The 16,663-nt window shown below is 38.7% G+C and overlaps 1 protein-coding gene across 1 annotated transcript in view; it reads left to right on the top strand.

The window, feature by feature from the left end:
* SERGEF (secretion regulating guanine nucleotide exchange factor) overlaps positions 1 to 8,058 on the top strand; it is a gene marked incomplete at its 5' end in the record, with an annotated part of 174,219 nt that extends 166,161 nt beyond the window's left edge. Inside the window, one exon of the mRNA XM_080617861.1 lies at positions 7,795 to 8,058. Coding sequence (XP_080473987.1) covers positions 7,795 to 7,961 — 167 coding nt within the window. The 3' untranslated portion in view covers positions 7,962 to 8,058. The remainder of the gene's footprint in view (positions 1 to 7,794) is intronic.
* Between the last annotated feature and the right edge of the window lie 8,605 nt (positions 8,059 to 16,663).

Genomic DNA, 16,663 nt, shown 5'->3' with positions numbered 1-16,663 from the left:
ATTGTGAAAAGGACAGAAAAGGACATCTTCAGAGATAAACCCCAGAATGCTTACTTTTGTTCAATGCAAACAGCCCTTCAGGGGAAGAAAACAGTCAGGTAAGAAGAAATTGAAGGTATATGTGACCATATGGAATTTTTTTTTTACCTTTTGTGGTATTGTAAGTATTTTTTATATAGCTTGGTCTGCATGATCACCTTAAATCTGTGTACTTGTAAATAGGCCAGTGTATCACACAAAGAGTTGCTTTATAAAACATGTTGAGCACCAAAGCATTTCCAAAATCATCTTTTCCAACCTAGCTGCTCTTTCTTGAGAGCCCGGTGGGGTCTCTTGTTTCTGACCAGCCAGCAAAGTAGGAGGAAGCACCATTTCACCTGCGTGCTGCTGCTCAGCTTGCCATATGTCTGTACTTTCTCCTGCCCTATGATTTGCTTAGTGCTTTGAAAACTACATGCAGTACTGTTACACAGTTTGAGGAGTTTTTCAGATTCTTGCTTCTGCATTCATCACTGAACTTTTTATCATCTATTACTTTTCCTAATGAAGATGGCCTTCAATTCTAGGTCTTGGATGTAATGTTGCACGTTAGAATGAATCACAGCTGTCCCCTCATTTTCTTTGTGTAATAATTTACATCAGTTTAAAGCGTGTGTAGATTTGAAATGGTAATGCTTTATACCCAGAATACATGAGTGCAAATGGCCATGGCACCGTATGGTCCCATGGAATACTTGAATGACTTGCACCCTTCTAGATGTGCTTTGACAGACTGCTTCATCCATTTTATTTGCATGGATGACCTCTTACTAAGCACTTAGGATAAGGTTTTTTCTGTATGTTCTGTTCACATCATACAGAGGGTCATGAGACTGCAGTCTCTGGCTCTATGATAAGACCATGATTGCCTAGTTCTGGTCATACAAAGTTAAAGCGCTGTGACACATTTAATATCTGTCATTCAGAGAGGCAGTGATACAAGTTCGGAATGAATATCACTCTCTGCCATGCTTGATATTCTGATGGAGCAGACACTAGTGCCACATTCAGAGCCTCAAGACAAATCTCTCCATTAACTAATTTGTCAGGAGTTCTTGTCCTGTACTTAAGACACAGAAATTTAAAGATTTTCTTGTCTTCTACAGGTGTAAAAAAAAGCATCTTTAATGCTTAATCCTCTCTGCACTGCAGCTGCTTCATGTATGATATAATCCTCATGTATTGTCAGTGGACCAGTTACGTTCAGTCTTGCACAAAGTCGTGAGCCCAGGTTTTGTTCTGTGTTGAGTTGGAGATGCTTTCCTGTTGGGAAGGAATTGACATGTTTGAATTAAACCAAAAGGGAAACCTTGTGCAGCACCCATAAGCTTTAGTCATAGTAAGTACCATTTGTGTTTGCCTGTGGAAACAGAAATGTGAACAGTTAATCCTTGCAATAGATTTCTCTCTTTGCTACCTATGCACAGCAAAGCAAACATCTCCATCTTGCAGGGCTTTGGTTTCGCCACAGAAACTCTAAAGGTGTATAGGCCCAAGAAATCTCTAATTACAGGTCTGATGGTTTTAAATCCTAGTGTACAGTTTCATGAATTTCTTCATGTTTTTGTCTTCAAAGTGGCAATGCATAACTGAGAAGGAAAAAATAAAACGCATCATCAACTAGCTTGAATGGTAAGCTAAACAGTGGCTTGTTTGATGTAACATGGAATGATTCTTTTAAATAGATGTATATTAATTTGTGCAGTGAGCCATTCAGCTCCTGCTTTAAAGTGCCCTATGAGAACAAAATTGACAGAATAGTCATTGTATATTAGCAAGATAGCATTGCCTTTAGTGAATTAGCTCAGTTATTTATCTGATGCTTAAAATAGTACAGCATGTTTGTATGAAACTGCTAAGGCTTTTTGATAAGTCCCATTCTTACGGTGTCTTTCCCTACTTCTGCATTGCTCCTGTCCCATATACAGTTTTCAGGCTGTGCCAAATGTGCTACATGCCCTTCACTGCACGCTTGGAATTTATATTACCATAAATATAATTCTTTCCCCTTCCCATTTTGTAACTGTCGGCTATTCAGATCCTGTGGAAATGAGGATAGAAAAAATAAAATGTTCTCTGTACTGCTCTTTGCCATTTGTGGGAAAGACATTGATATTGAAGGAGAATTAGACTTTCCCAAAGAAATTAATTTCAAAGGAGGTGTGTAGCCTAATTGCTTTATAGTATTGCTCTATAGTATGGCTCCCTAAGCCATACTAGGCATCTTGTATACTCAAGCTGATTATCTGATTCTCTTCAGTATTTAGTTGTATATTGTAATTGGGTATTTTGACAGTTGGCCTTGAGGCCCTTGACCCAGTTTGAAGTCCCTGCTGTATTACACAAGTATAGGCATAGAGAAGGTCCAACTAACACAACAGTGCTTCTGCTGTAAAAAAACCCAACTAACCAACCAAAAAAAAACCAAGAACAAACCCCAAACAAGAACATTAGATACTAGTTTAGAGCACCAAGTCAGAGAAGTGCAAGTTGTGTAGGCTTCATGTAATTGGTATGAGTAGCCATTTGATACAATTCTTTCCAGGTACCAGGATGAACAACAGATGTATGACCTGAAGTAATCTGATGATGACTTGTGTAAAATCACTGCTGAGTGGTCTAGGTCTGCTGGTTCAGAGAGCTATTGATGATGCAAAGGTGGAGTGAGGACAGAATGTGGTCTGGAGTCTAACTTTGAAATCGGCATATCTTTAGCACCATGACTTCATACTTCATATCCTAAACATATGTTGTAATTTTGTTAGTACTGCAATACCTGTGATTTTTAACCAACTTACTTGCTGCAGAGTCAGATACGCATATCTGAGGGCTGTGGTCCTGAGCAACTCAGCTGCAGTTGGATTGGGTGCCTGGAGTGCACCATAGCTTTCTCCTGTGTGATATATACCTTATTACACACACTCTAATATGCCTTATTATACACACTCCTGTGTGGTATTATACCTATTTATACCTTGTGTGGGTATAAATACAGCTCCATAATAAAACTGTCATTAAATGAATATCTTAGTTATTTTTTACTCTTGGAGGTACCATATAACTTCTTGGGATCATGTCATCTTATACTCCACTTACCAGCATTTGCCTTTAATGAGATTTTGCAGAATGTTTAGATACCTTTCCAGTTACTAGTATACTTCCATGTTTTTCTGCAGAAAACAATTGGTATCAAGCCTGTTTCTTATATTGTGACATTGCAAATCTTTTGCACTAATGCCAGAATTGTTGCTAACAAAACCACTGGAGGTGGGATTTTTCTTTCCTTTCATTTTAGACAGCACCCTGGATTGCCAGATATCCTGAAAAAATAAGACAACTTACTCACTTGTGTTTTACAACTCCTTGGAAGAAGTAGCATCTAAATCTGTTCTGTGTAGTATTACATTGCTCCTTGTTAGATTTTGAATGCTTTCAAATAGTCAAGGGGGGTGGCTGAGACACCTGAATTTTGTTCATGGTCCAGCCCCGATGCTGTTTGACTTGCCCTGACCTGATCTCTTGCCTAGTGTAACTTTTTCTATAACCATCTGTACAGTAGTACTAATTTAAGGTTAAAAAGAAATAAAATTAAGGTATTGTGGGGTATTGCTGAGAGCACAAGGGCCTATACAGTAGAGCTGTTGTACTAAAACATTTTAATGGATCCTTAAAATTTGAAGCTGCCTGATGAATAGCTTGGTTTCAAGATACTTGGATTGTCTTTAAAGCCAACTTCTGTTTGTGTGCTTGGAAGAGTGAGAGAGGAGAAGCAGAAAAGATACAAGATCTCAGTGATAAGCCTCCAGGGCACAGGCTGGTTTAGAAGCAGACTCTTTGAAACTAGGCTGCACCAATATTTGTAGCTTCCTTGTTTCCAGTTTTTCTTGCTTTACCTTCAGACCAATTGTGAGGATGTGGTTTATCATGACCTGTCTTCAGCTGTAGAAAACTTACGTGCCTAGGCTAAGACAATCACTTGGTCTCCCTCTATAGGCACCAGAGATAGATTTGATGCCAGTGTTTGGATAAGGTGAATTGCTTGTTGGAGAGATGTAGATGACTCAATTGGCTCTTGAGGAAACCCAGAGGATACTGATCTGTAGCCAAGTTGCTTGATTTTTAGGTGGCTGAAGTTCAATGCGGTGAATCTCACCTACAGCATCTTATGTGCTAACACTGAAGAACATCTGAAGAACAGAGTACTCAGCAATGAGGAATGACTCTAAATCCTCCACTTTCCTCAGAATCCTGTCTTCTGTCCAAATGTTGCAACTTTATTTTACCTAAAAGTACTTTTCTCCAGTTTAATCAGCCTGTGGATTGCAGTTGTCACTTTGGTTACCTGAAAAAAAGCCTAGGTAATTGTTGCAAATAGAAGGGCAGTAGCCCCTTCTTGTTTTGTGTGACCAAAACCAATAGATTTGTTAAGGCTTTTTTTCTCCCCACTTTTTGTAGATTTTGTAGGGAAAAAGCCTACGTAATTTTACTATAGGCTTTCTTTTGGGTGACTGTGAGCTCAAGTGAAGTTTCCTTGGGATTATGCTGCATCTGAGTTCTGTGGTTTTGTTTGTGCTTCGAATATTTCTATTTTAAAAGGGGAAAAATGTGAATGTGATGAATTATACTGTTTTATTTAACCAGTGGCATGGAGCAACTTTCCCTTCTCCCCTTGCCAAACACAAATAATTTTGTTTGAGCTCAGGCTACAGTGCTTTTTTTATAAATTTGGTTAGAAGCAATTTGTAGCTGTATTAATACATATAATTCTAATAGTCTTTCATCCTGGGAAGGTCTGGCACAGGCATAAAAATTGAGTTTTCCCATGAAAGCATGTAGGGCTGCTGGGGCTGTGTTGAGGTTTTTATTAGCGATAAACTGAATAGAAGCAATCAAAAAGAAAACAAGAAAAACAGAAAAGGAAAAAGTGAGGTGGGCATATGGAAGAAGAAAAAAGAATTGAAATGGTGCCCTTTTTCCAGAGACAAGCCCATTAGCTCCCCTTAATCATAGAATCCTAGTTTGGGTTGGAAGGGATGTTCAAAGGTCATCTAGTCTAACGCCCTTGCAATGAGTAGGGACACCTTCAACTTCAACTGTGCCCAGAACGACATCTAGCCTGGCCTTGAATGTCTCCAGGGATGGCGCATCCACCACATCTCTGGGCAACCTGTGCCAGTATTTTACCACCCTCATGAAAAAAATCTGTCATCCTCACATCCTACCTGAATCTCCCCTTTTGACTTCTCTTAACTCTGCAGGTATTCCTCCTGGTTTTTTGTTTGCTGGATTTGGTTTGGTTTTTGTGTTGTGGTTTTTTGTTTTTGTTTTTTTTTAAATAGGTGCTTCATTATCTTTAGTCTTCATTGACTTCAACTTCTGTGCCAGTGATTCACACAGCTGCTTGTTCTGTCCAGGCCAGTGGCACTGCAGTCAGTTTGCTCAGGCCTCCTCCAAACTTTGTTAATATGTTAGTACAAGCTCTATGTGTTTTCTGCAAATTCTCTTTTCTCTGACACAAATCTAGCATCTGTCTTCTTCTGTGTACAAACCTTTCTCTAAATCACCTACAGCCAGGTGTGGTATAGCATACATTTTATTTTCACAACAATAATTCTTTGCCTTTTAGCATGCCTGCCTTATGACTTGATGGTGATGAGAATAATTTCTATGGCCTGTTCTGCATCTCTCAGCTGCCCTTTCATCCCTACACATTTCTGAGTGGCTGTCCGTCTATGTATGAGGTATTTTTGCATCAGACCATTCATAAATCCTAGTTACTCTCTGTTTTTCTATTGCCAGTTTTCGCTCTTCATTTCAATAACCTTGGAGATCACAGCAGTCATGTAGAATATTCTGTTTGGTGGCCTTTCTACGTGTTTGGAGAAATAAAGGCTGAAAAAGACTCAGTGATCCTTATTTTAGGGAAGATGTTCTTGCTTCGGGGCTTCCTAGCTTGTAAATTTTTCTGTGATGTTTTTTTCAAAAGATATGTATTTATCACTTTGAGAGGTTAATCTCCTACTGCACTGCTGCTTTGAATATTTATTGTGCCATTAATGTTCCAATGAGCAGTTTGTAACTCAAGGTGACCAAAAGCTTTCTGGTTTCCTCTCACTCGTCCTGATGGGACAGGACTAGGGGGGAGTGGAGAGAAATCCTTAAGTCATGTGTAGTGATTCTCCATCCAAACAAGCATATTTGTTCTGTGATATGTCTACTCTCAGCTTGTGATGTTTTCTTCCTGCTTGTTAATATTTACATAATTTTTTTTACCTGGAACCTTAAAAAAAAAAATGCAGTTAACCTCTTAGATGTTCTGATCTGTTGATACTTAGATATGTTTCACATTTACTTTTTATTACCTTTCTGCAGCACATGTATGTGCATTTATGATTTAGTCGGGGCTGTCAATATTGTGCATGCATAGTCATGAGAGAAGCTGGTGCCATCTGAGACAAGAATAATGGAGCTGCTGTATTAAGTGAGATGTATCTAGCTTACCATGTTGTTCTAGTGGTGTTTTATTGTGTTCCATTGCCTTAAAGATCGTCAAGAAAATTAAAGGACATTGTTTAATTACATCTGACTTCAGTAATGTTTACACTTCATTATGGAAGAGAACTTTAATATACTGCCCATGGCAGAGGGGTTGGAACTAGATGATCTTAAGGTCCTTTCCGATTCTATACTAACGTAAAGAAAACAGACAATAATTAAATGTTACTGAATTTGCAGGAGAGAAAGATGGTCCTGCTAGCTTTTCAATAATTCGGTTTTGACTTTGGGAAAGTAAAATTATTTTAGAGTTATGACTGAGATCGGACTGTGAATTTTGGCACTTCTCATTCTTTGGAATGGTACTTCATGCTGTTAATACCTGCTGCTTTTCAAAAATAACAGTAGCATCAGAAACGTGATTATATTGCAGGATGGCTTTCTTTTTTATTACAAATTCACAGGCACAGTCTGTGACAGCCAAATAAAGAAAAGAAATAGAGAGGAAATATGATTTGTAGTTCAGTATAAGAGGGGGTTTTGGTGGATTTTTTTATTATACCAGCCATTTATAGAACAAAATTTGCATACTGTGCTTCAAGAAGGAGTACTATATAGAAATAATAATACATGGATCATGATTTGGGATATAAAAGAGTTGATGTTACAAAAATAAATAATAATGAGGGAAAATAAGGGTAATAAAAGCAGTGAAATGATGTCAAAGCAAGAATAAGAGGTAGAATGATTAAGAGTAAGGCAAGTTGTCGCAGACATATATTTAACGGAAAAAGGTTAGATGTGAACTTGAAAGTAGGTATGAAATGTAATTTGACTGCTCTGTGACTCCGTGTTCCCCAGTCTACAGATCATGCTGTGAGTGGTTAAAGTCACTGGGCTTGGTTCGTGTTGGTTTTGCTTGCTAGGGAGAACTTTAAAGACAGGGATTCCACATTGTTTCAGAGAAGGTCCTTAAAATGCATAGAGATTTTGTGGGCTGTCTATCAGTACTGAACCATGTATTTACTAAGTGATTTTCAAATGTATTTGTTATTTTAATCTCATGTTCTTGACAATATGGAACAAGATAGAGAATAGTTCATCTGAGTTTCTATCCATTTTCAAGAGAACTTTTTCCCCACCTTAGCAGAATTGCTTAGAAACTAATTTGAAGATGAATTGAAAAATCTGCTCCCAAAAACTAACCAAAGCTGTTGTGTTTTTGTGACCTTTATTCTGTATTTTGTATCCTCTTTTTAGGTGGCCAGTGCTTCTCTTGGGGATGGAACGAACATGGGATGTGTGGTGATGACACAGAAGCAAATGTTCATGTCCCAAAGCCAATCAAAGCTCTTGGTTATGCAAAGCAGATCTTACTTGGATGTGGGGCAGGACACTCCATGGCCCTTTGTCAAACTCCACATTAGACTTAGTACACCTGAAATTATACCATCATGGACATGGATGGACGTCTTTGGATTGTGTAGCTCAGAAGCACTACAAGAGGATTGCCCATAATGAACACAATAGTTGGAAATTGCAAAAGTTTTTTCTGAGACTGAAAGGAACGAGTATGCATATTAAAGTGTACTGGTTTAAAAATGGTTTCATGGGTCCTTTTCACAGGAATTTACCTTCTTACCCACAGGTAGAATGACAAACATTTTGCCTTGATGCAATACCACTGAAGAAAGAATAACTACTTCTTGTTCTTCTGAGAAGTCTTTGAGGAAGCTACTTAATTGCTTATTATTGATCTATAAATTCAGTCTGAGGAAATGGTCTGAGAAGGTGGAGGCATATGGCCCCTTCTGGTCTTTCATTATTACATCTTGATGTCATGAGTTTGTGTTGCACCTGCCAACTTCTACTGGATTTGTCAGCACCTCAGAAAATGCAGCTTGTATCACAGAGAAATGCCAGTGAACATAAATATATGCATACAGACATTTTAAACAGAAGACTAGGATTTAAAAACTGAAAAAGGAGATATAATTTAAAAGGCTGGCAGAAAGGGAGAAAGAGGCCCTTCTGAGCTAGCTGTATCTTGATTAAGCTCTGAAAGGAGCAATATTTCTGAGGAATTATGTTCTGTGCCTGACATCAATTTATTATAAATTTATGGGGATGCAGATCTGCATGAATTACCATTAACTTGCAAACCAAGCCTGAAGTTTCTGAAGTTACTGCTTAGGGAGGAAAAACTTCCAACAGTTCTTGGAAACAATAGAAAAGTTCTTGTCAAAGGACATAAGTCAGCTGTAGCTGTTGAGGACAGTTTGATCCAACATAGCTCCTGTGTTTCCAGCTGCTTTTGAATAGGAAGACATCAAAATCTAACTAGAAAGTTTTTACAAGTTTCCCAGACTAGAACGCAGACCAGAATGCTCCTGGTAATTTCAGGTTAGTTCTGACTTTTGCAGCCCAGCTGAGTTACTGTTCAGAGCATGCCCACAGTACTTATCCCAGGTGAGTGCTTGGCAGAAAATGTAGGCCTAATGCTTGCTTTAGGAGAAATGAAAATGTGTGAATTATCTTCAGATATTACTAGCTGCCTATGTTGAGCAGAGTTTGGGAAGCTATTTATAAAACTGGTTTTCACACAAATACAGTGAATGCCATTAAACTAGATGTTTACCACCCACGATAGTTACATTTGCTGTGGTATTTGATGTATTTCAAGTGCTAAATATAGAGAATACTACTGTGTGGTAAATGCACCTTTTAATGAGACCTACTGTTGCTAAACAGTGGTTTAATTTTTAAAGCAGGCTTGCCAGGGAAGAAGCCTTACAGAATTACAAAATATTCAGAGAAGTGCTCTGAGGATATTGAGACTTTCTAATGATGTATCAGCTTACACATGATGGGGAAGGAATTAAAGTGGGAATATGGGCTGCAAGGGTAAAACCCCCCCTTCATTTTACAGCAGTTATAGTTCATGGCCTAATTTTCAAAGGTGTATTCTTTTTCTATTCAATGGATGAGAAACTGTGGAGCTGATTATGGCTGTATTACAGATATTGGAAGAATCTGTAACAATAATGAAATGGATTCTCTGCAAAAAGTGCAGAATTGAGACTTTAAAGTGGTTTATTATTTTTAATCCATGTGCTGGTTGTGGTTCTTCATTGCAATATACTGCGCCGGGCTGTGACCTCTTGTACTTGTCTAAGCTGCTGGTTACTGACTGTCCTCAATGTCATTCTCTAGATACAACAGCGTCTCTGTTACATGTACTGAAGAGTTTCTCTTTTTTTTTTTTTTTTTTTTGGGTGGTACTGTCTGAGAGTTCTACCTTTGATTTCCTCCAATATGTACCAAATAAACATGTTCTCTTGTTTCAGTAATCATTCCCTCTAAATATTTCTGTTCCTTGATTAGTCACGGCTACTATGTGTGACCTGTAACACAGGGGTTGCTGTACTGAGTGTATTTTGACTGTGCATGCTGTTGCTGCAGTCCATTTCAAAGGAGTCCAGCAAATTATTTAACAAATAAATATGACTTGGTTATTTGAAATGTTCAGTTTTCCACATCTGTAACACAGGCACACTTTTGGAAGAGCAAAGAGTGATTTGGGGAGATAAGGAGGAGAAAAAGAATACTTTGGTTTTCCTGGTCCTGATCTTGTTTCATATCTGCATCTGATCTTTATCTCTGAAAGGTTGAGAGCTGCATTTTCTCTCCTTTGTCTTGCTTATATAAATTGAAAACTTTAAGAAGTAATGATATATCTTGAGAGCTTCACGTATGAAATGCTTTGTCATCAGTCAGGACTTCTAGATGCTTCTGTAGTATAAAGAGTGAATAATAATTCATTGTAGATGGTTCATCGTTGAATATTAAAACCAAGTTGTTGCTCATTCATTCAGAACTAAATGCCCAGTTATGTCAGTATGCCTTTTTTGCAGAATAAGGCATTGTTCAAAATAAGGTAAGGCTTTCTACTGTAAGGCATGGAGCAGACGGTGGAATGCTTCTTATCAAGTAAAGAAATCCCCTTCCTTGTTGACGTCCAGAGCTTAGTGATGTTGCCTTTTGATATCCTGATGAAGGTCTGTCTCTGCCAGGCAAAATGTATATCCAGTGTGCTATGTCAATGCTTTTGCAGTGAATGCAGGTCTTCAGTGCCAAACTGAGAATGCCATTTATGTAGGAATTCTGCATTCACATTTAGCTGCAAATAAACTGACAGGGTTTGTAATATATACCACTGGAACAAGGTAATCAAGTGTCTGTGCAGCTGCTCTCCACTCGCATTTTCTGAAAATAACCAAACCTGCCAATGAGCTGACATTCGTGAGGGAGAAAAGGTGAGCTTGTTCTCCAGCTGTGATACTAAGTTGTGAATTGACCTTCAGTCGAGAGATCTCTCAGGCTCTTGGGTGGAGGGGGAGAAGGAAACTGTTGTGTGTATTTCTGTTGTTTGAAGTTTAGCAGATCTGCGGTTGTCACTCGTGCAACCTCCCTGTGCACCTGTGCAAGACACTCCTGTTGCATTTGAAGAATGTTGGTAGGAAGATGTGTGTCTTGTATCAGAAGTTTCTGTCTCTTAGAAGAATTGTTTAAGCTGCTTGGCAGTCACTGGTATTGTTTGACTTTTGTGGCGTACCTGAGTGACTTGATGGTTTTCTGCTTAAATAGCCAGACCCTGAATTTGAAGTGCGTTCATTTGAAAGAAAAATTGCAGTCCTGCTTTTCTTCCCATTTGCCCAGTCACCATTTCTTATATGACATTAGCTTTCCTCCTCTGACTGCAGGTTGTCAGTCCTGTTAGTGGCTAACTAGTTCTTGTCACCTGCCATAAAGGTCACTTCTGCTTGAGTGACAAAAGGTTTTGCTCAGGTACATGGCTAAGGTTAGAGGAATTGAGCAGGAGGGGAAGAATATGATTTGATTTTGCTTTATGAGACATTTTTTGAGTCATAAGACTTGAGATGAGGATGGAAAACAGGCAAAAGAGATCAGTTTGAATGTACAGGAGACCATGGAAAGACATTTAAATGAACGGCAGTAGAAAGCCTGACAGAGTTGACTAAAAAATGGGGGAAAAGGAGAGCAAAGGGAGAAGTCAGATTCAAGATATAGGTCCTGAAGATGGAATAATCACACAGGTGTAGCAGCATTCTAGCCTGCTGGTATGGTGGGAGTGAAATGGGGGACAAGTTGTTCTATTTCTTGGATGTCGTAATTCCCCCTCTTCCGCTGTTTATTAGTAATAATGAATTATTAACCTGCAGTGGGTTTTCTTTCTCATTCATAGCACATCTTGAAATTTCCAGTTCTCTTCAGCTGGAACAGCAATGTCTGTCCCTACCTTCCAGTCTCAGAAATCTTAAGATCAGGCCTATGACCTAGTCCAGCACTTAATCAAATACTTAACTATTTTTTCCATTAAATTCCTTGAACTCTGGATCCAATCCAAACTGGATTAACTAATTAGTTAATCTGCCTGGGTTACTTAGATGAACTAATCCTTAACTAATTCTGGGACTTCTACTTCCTTTTCCCCTGTATTAGAAATCAAGATGATGACAGATCTTTGTTGCTGAAATTGCAATGTTTTGTTTTCACCAGAAACTCCCCTGGGTTCTCTTATGGATTTTGATATTTTCGTAGCATATGGCAAGTCTTGTGCTTTTTCTTTTACCTAGAAATTTTCTTAAAAAAAGACTCCAGAATTTTTCATCAGTATTTGAGTCATGCTTTGGGTATTTACTACCAGCTTACAGTTCAGAGCAGCTGAGAGTTACATAAAGGGAAGAAGAAAATAATACTTCAGCAGAAAATGTAAGTCTTGCTTCCCAAAGTCTGGGAGTGGATGCAGTCTGTGGTAGGGAATCATCTTGTGTGGTTTTGATTGCATTTAAAAATGTGCACAGTAGAAAAGTGGAGCTTACACTGAATTTGTTGAAAACTCTAGCTGCCACAAAAGTAATTGGAAATTTGAACTTCTGAGGTACCAGTATCTTGATTTATGCGCAAAAAAAAAGGGAGATAGTACCTGCTTTGTTCTTTTAGCTTTTGTGCTATTCTTAATTCCTGATAAATGCTGGTCTTGGATGTTTTGCTCCATGTTAGAAAGAATGATTTAATAGCCTTGAATTAAAATGCTTTGCTTTATGGAAATGGCTGCCTGTTGGATTAATGTCCAAAAGAATAACTGTAAAGGAAGGTGTTTACCATACGTGCCTTTGAAATTATGGAGAAACTGTATATGTAAAGCTACTGTTATTTTGTAACCCATTTAGAGGTTGAAGGAAGTGAAGTAAGGCACATTCTTCAGCTGTTTGTGCATTTCATTCACATTCATCCACCAGTTGTCTCTGCATTCGCCTGTTTTTACAGGCAGTTTTTACTCATCAGTAGAACATGAAAAGAGAGTTTGTGACTGAAAATACTCAACAATGAGAATGGTCTCTGTAGTTGAATAATGACCTGGATGAGCCACGTGTTACCTTGTGGAAGAGTGAGGAAGCATAAATTCAGAGTATTGGGAGAGCACTTCTTTCAGCTTGATTAGAAACGAGGAACAGAGTAATTATTCCTGAATAAAAGCTGGCTGTGGGAATGGGAAAATTCGGAGGTGATGCTTATTTTGCAAAACTTCCTCAGGCGTTTTCATTTTCTTGCATGCCAGGTTTGGATGTATTTTCAAACAAGCCTTTGCAAGTTGAGAGGGGGTTGAGTCTAAGTCCCATTCCTCTGTTGGCTAGCCTCTGAGTTCATTTTCACCTTTCTCATGTATTTCCAGGTTGCTTTGCCTATGGACCACTTTATTATTCAGATACAATGCAATCTTGGGGAAGTTCTGTCTGCAAGGTTTGGGATCAAGACTTTGTCAGTGGAAATTGCAGAATTTCAGTTCAATATGATTCCAGTATTCCCTGATCATCATAATCTTTTAAGTGTTTGCAAACACTTTGCTATAACATTCTGTGTTTTTACATACTTTATGTACGTATATATATATGTAAGTGGAGCCAAGAATTGGGAATTTTTTCATGTTCTGACACGATTTTTTATTTTTGCTGCAAATGTCAAATGAGTTTAGCTTGTGTTCTGTTTTTACTGATTTGAATGCATGAAGATGTGGTACCTAAATTTAGGGCAGTAGAGGAGTTGCCAATCAGTAACGAAGATGCTCTGTCATTTTAACTGTGTGGGTGCTTAATCATTTTCCATAATAATCCTCTGCTTTAAAGTACAAAAGAAAAGGGATTCCTATGGGGTATTGTACTCTTCTGCAGACAAGGAAATATGGCATCTTTTAAATAATGGAGAGATGCTTCTTTCCTTTGAAGCCTTAATTCGAAGTTGATAGATTTTAATTGACTGTTCCTACTTAAATACTTTTCTTCTTTTGACCTCAGAACAATTTCAAAAGACAATAATGTCACAGAAACAGAAGCTGAGGCACAAAATTTGAAATGCCTCAACCAAGGTAACCCAGCATGTCCACAGTGGAGCCAAGAATAGAATTTCCATCTCCCAAGTTCCAGGCTAAGGCTCTGCCTTCTAGGCTAGGGGTCCTTGATGGTTTTTTAGGTAAGCATCGCTACTACTACTTCCCTCTCTCTTTGCTCTTCTTTTCCCCTCACCACTGATTTCTGTTTCCTCATATGCTCCCCTCCCTCCTACTTGCATAACCCATTTTCCAGATCCATCCTGTGTCCTTTTGTTTCCTACCTTTTGTCCTACTGCTGCCTCTTCTCCAGTCACCTACTTGCACTGGTGCTACCACTGCAAAGTATGGCTCCTACTGAGCTTATTTGCTTGGACTCAATCGACATGTCTGGTGTGACTCAAAGGTCAGCAGCCTTTGCATAGGCTGTGTTGTCCCTGCTAAGCCCTTTGGGTCCAGAAGCTGTGCAGGTACCCTAGAGTGGTATCTGAGCTAAAGCAACTGCAATACTTCATCTTTTGCTGACTAAAGAATCTCTAAGCTGTGCTTGATGAGCAGTAGAGAAACCAATGGAAGCCATAGAGCACATGCTCTTAATAGTTCGTACCTGAAGATGTTTGGACCTATGTACTTGCATAAAGTTTTTTAAAGGCTCAAGTGAATGCTGAAAGTTGAAAACCTAGCTTTCTTAGCCTGAACCAGGAAATATATCTTTCCATAGAGGCAGATGAATGTGCTTAGTTTTAAAGCATTTGCTTGTCAGATAAGGAAAGAAGTCAAGAGGTACAGTTTTGGATCTATTTTCTAATTTGAAGTTCAATTTCAATTCAAATGTTGTTCTTGATTGAAAATAAGCATTTGTATTCCCCAAAGAGAGAAATGTGGCACCCACAGTCCTAGATGAATGCAGATTCTTTGGGACTTCTGAACAGACAGGTATTTTACGCCCAAGCTCAAATAAGTGAGTGACTTGAAAATAATCTGCATAATTTAAGCACATTTTCATGAAGTAAAGTTAGTTTGTGTATGAGCTCAAAGACAGAATTGCTTCCAGGATATATATGGAAAGCAGAGAGGTAGGCTGCCTTGTTTTGAAACTATTAAAAGGATATGCAAAGTGTCAGGGTAATAACTGCACTTGTTTTTTCTTCAGGATTTCTTTTTTGTAAGCAGCTCTGTGCTCAGTTCCTTTCTGAATGCCCTTGCCTTAGACCTGCTTGCTCTCTTCTGTATTTCAGTCTGCTCATTTGTCCTAGCAGCCATTTATTTCAGTGATGTATTTTCTCTTTTGGCCTTGAAACGTCAAAGAGAAGGAAGGCAATTTATGTGAAAAATCACTTTAATGATTAATGACTGTTGAGCTTGGCTGTTATCACAGCAGTATTAGCTAGATTTTTTTTTTTTTTTTTTTTTTTTTTTTTTTTTTTTTTTTTTTTTTTGTTGGAATAAGAGAACAAAAACCACTTCTCATATCCTTGCTGTCTGAAATTGTAGTTGTGGAGGCACATCAGGTTGGTCCAGAAAAAACATGAGTACCTTCATACAGTCAGAGGGAAAGCTGTATGTATACAAGGTGCGGTTGAAGTGTGCCTGTAATGTGAGCAAGTAATAAACCACTAATTGCCAGTGGGTTCAGATGAAGGACCAGCATCAGGTCCTGTAGCCGGACGTCTATTGCTGAAAGGTGTTTGCAGAAGAAGAAACTCAGATGTTCATTTCCATCAGGAAACAGGCAGAATGTAAGTGAACCACAGAACGTGCTTCTGCTGGTATGATGGTGTGAAGTCAGAAGTAGTTGGTGGCATTGTTGCAGGCTGAGGTCAGAATCCAGCCACGTGCATGGTTTTCATGCTTTGATCAAGATATATACCTCCTGGTGTGGAATTGGGCAGGCTTGAAGGAATTAATATTTTAATTGTAATACCCCAGCAAAAGCTCCTTAAATGTAAGTCAGCTGGGGTGATGTGGTAAATTTCTCTAAGGATTCAGTGCAACAGCCCCTGAAATTTTCCAGTTGTCGCCTTCTTTCCCTGTGTTGTCAGAGCTGTCACTGTGTGCAAGGGAACTCTGGGGTCAGGCAGACATTAAGCTTTAGAGCACCTCCTGAAGGGTGGTGAATGGAAAGAGCTGATCTGTTTCTGAAGGGTTTATAGAAGTCACCCAAAAGACACAGTTACCTCAAATCAGAATAAGCTCAGAGAAGTACCTAACTGAAAAGGGGACTAGTAGGTGTAAAGAGTAGCACAGAATGGGCATGTGTCCCCAGCCTGTCAGCAAAGGTTCATATATGTATGTATGCCAAGCACAGTGGAAGGGGAAGATCAATGTAGGATTTGCACAGCTGAATTGTTAGTATTCCTTATGGAAATGGAGAATTTGAACAGCCTTCATGCTGGGCCCTTGAGTTAGTGTTAAATGAAAAAATGGGACAGATAAATCTATTTCTTGATTCTTAGTACATTATAAGAGGAAGAGTTGTTCATTAGGCAACTTTCAGATCCTAGATTAACCCGGATCTTATCTCTGAAGGTAAGAAATTGCCCATTTATCAGCTGAAAATAACAGCATAGAAACAGTGGGAGAAAAATAGCTCTCAGGGAACAAGGATAGTCAATTTAGGTAGAAATCAAGTACATAACACTACATTGAGGACTACAGAGGAGTCTTCTAATTACGTACAAATTCAGATTATCAGCCTGCCTTCTGTTCCTAAAACACAGC

This window comes from Psittacula echo (assembly GCF_963264785.1).
Source record: "Psittacula echo genome assembly, chromosome: 5".
Classification (NCBI taxonomy): domain Eukaryota; kingdom Metazoa; phylum Chordata; class Aves; order Psittaciformes; family Psittacidae; genus Psittacula; species Psittacula echo.
The sequence above is the reverse complement of the archived record's forward strand: the minus strand, read 5'-3'. Positions and strand labels throughout refer to the sequence as shown.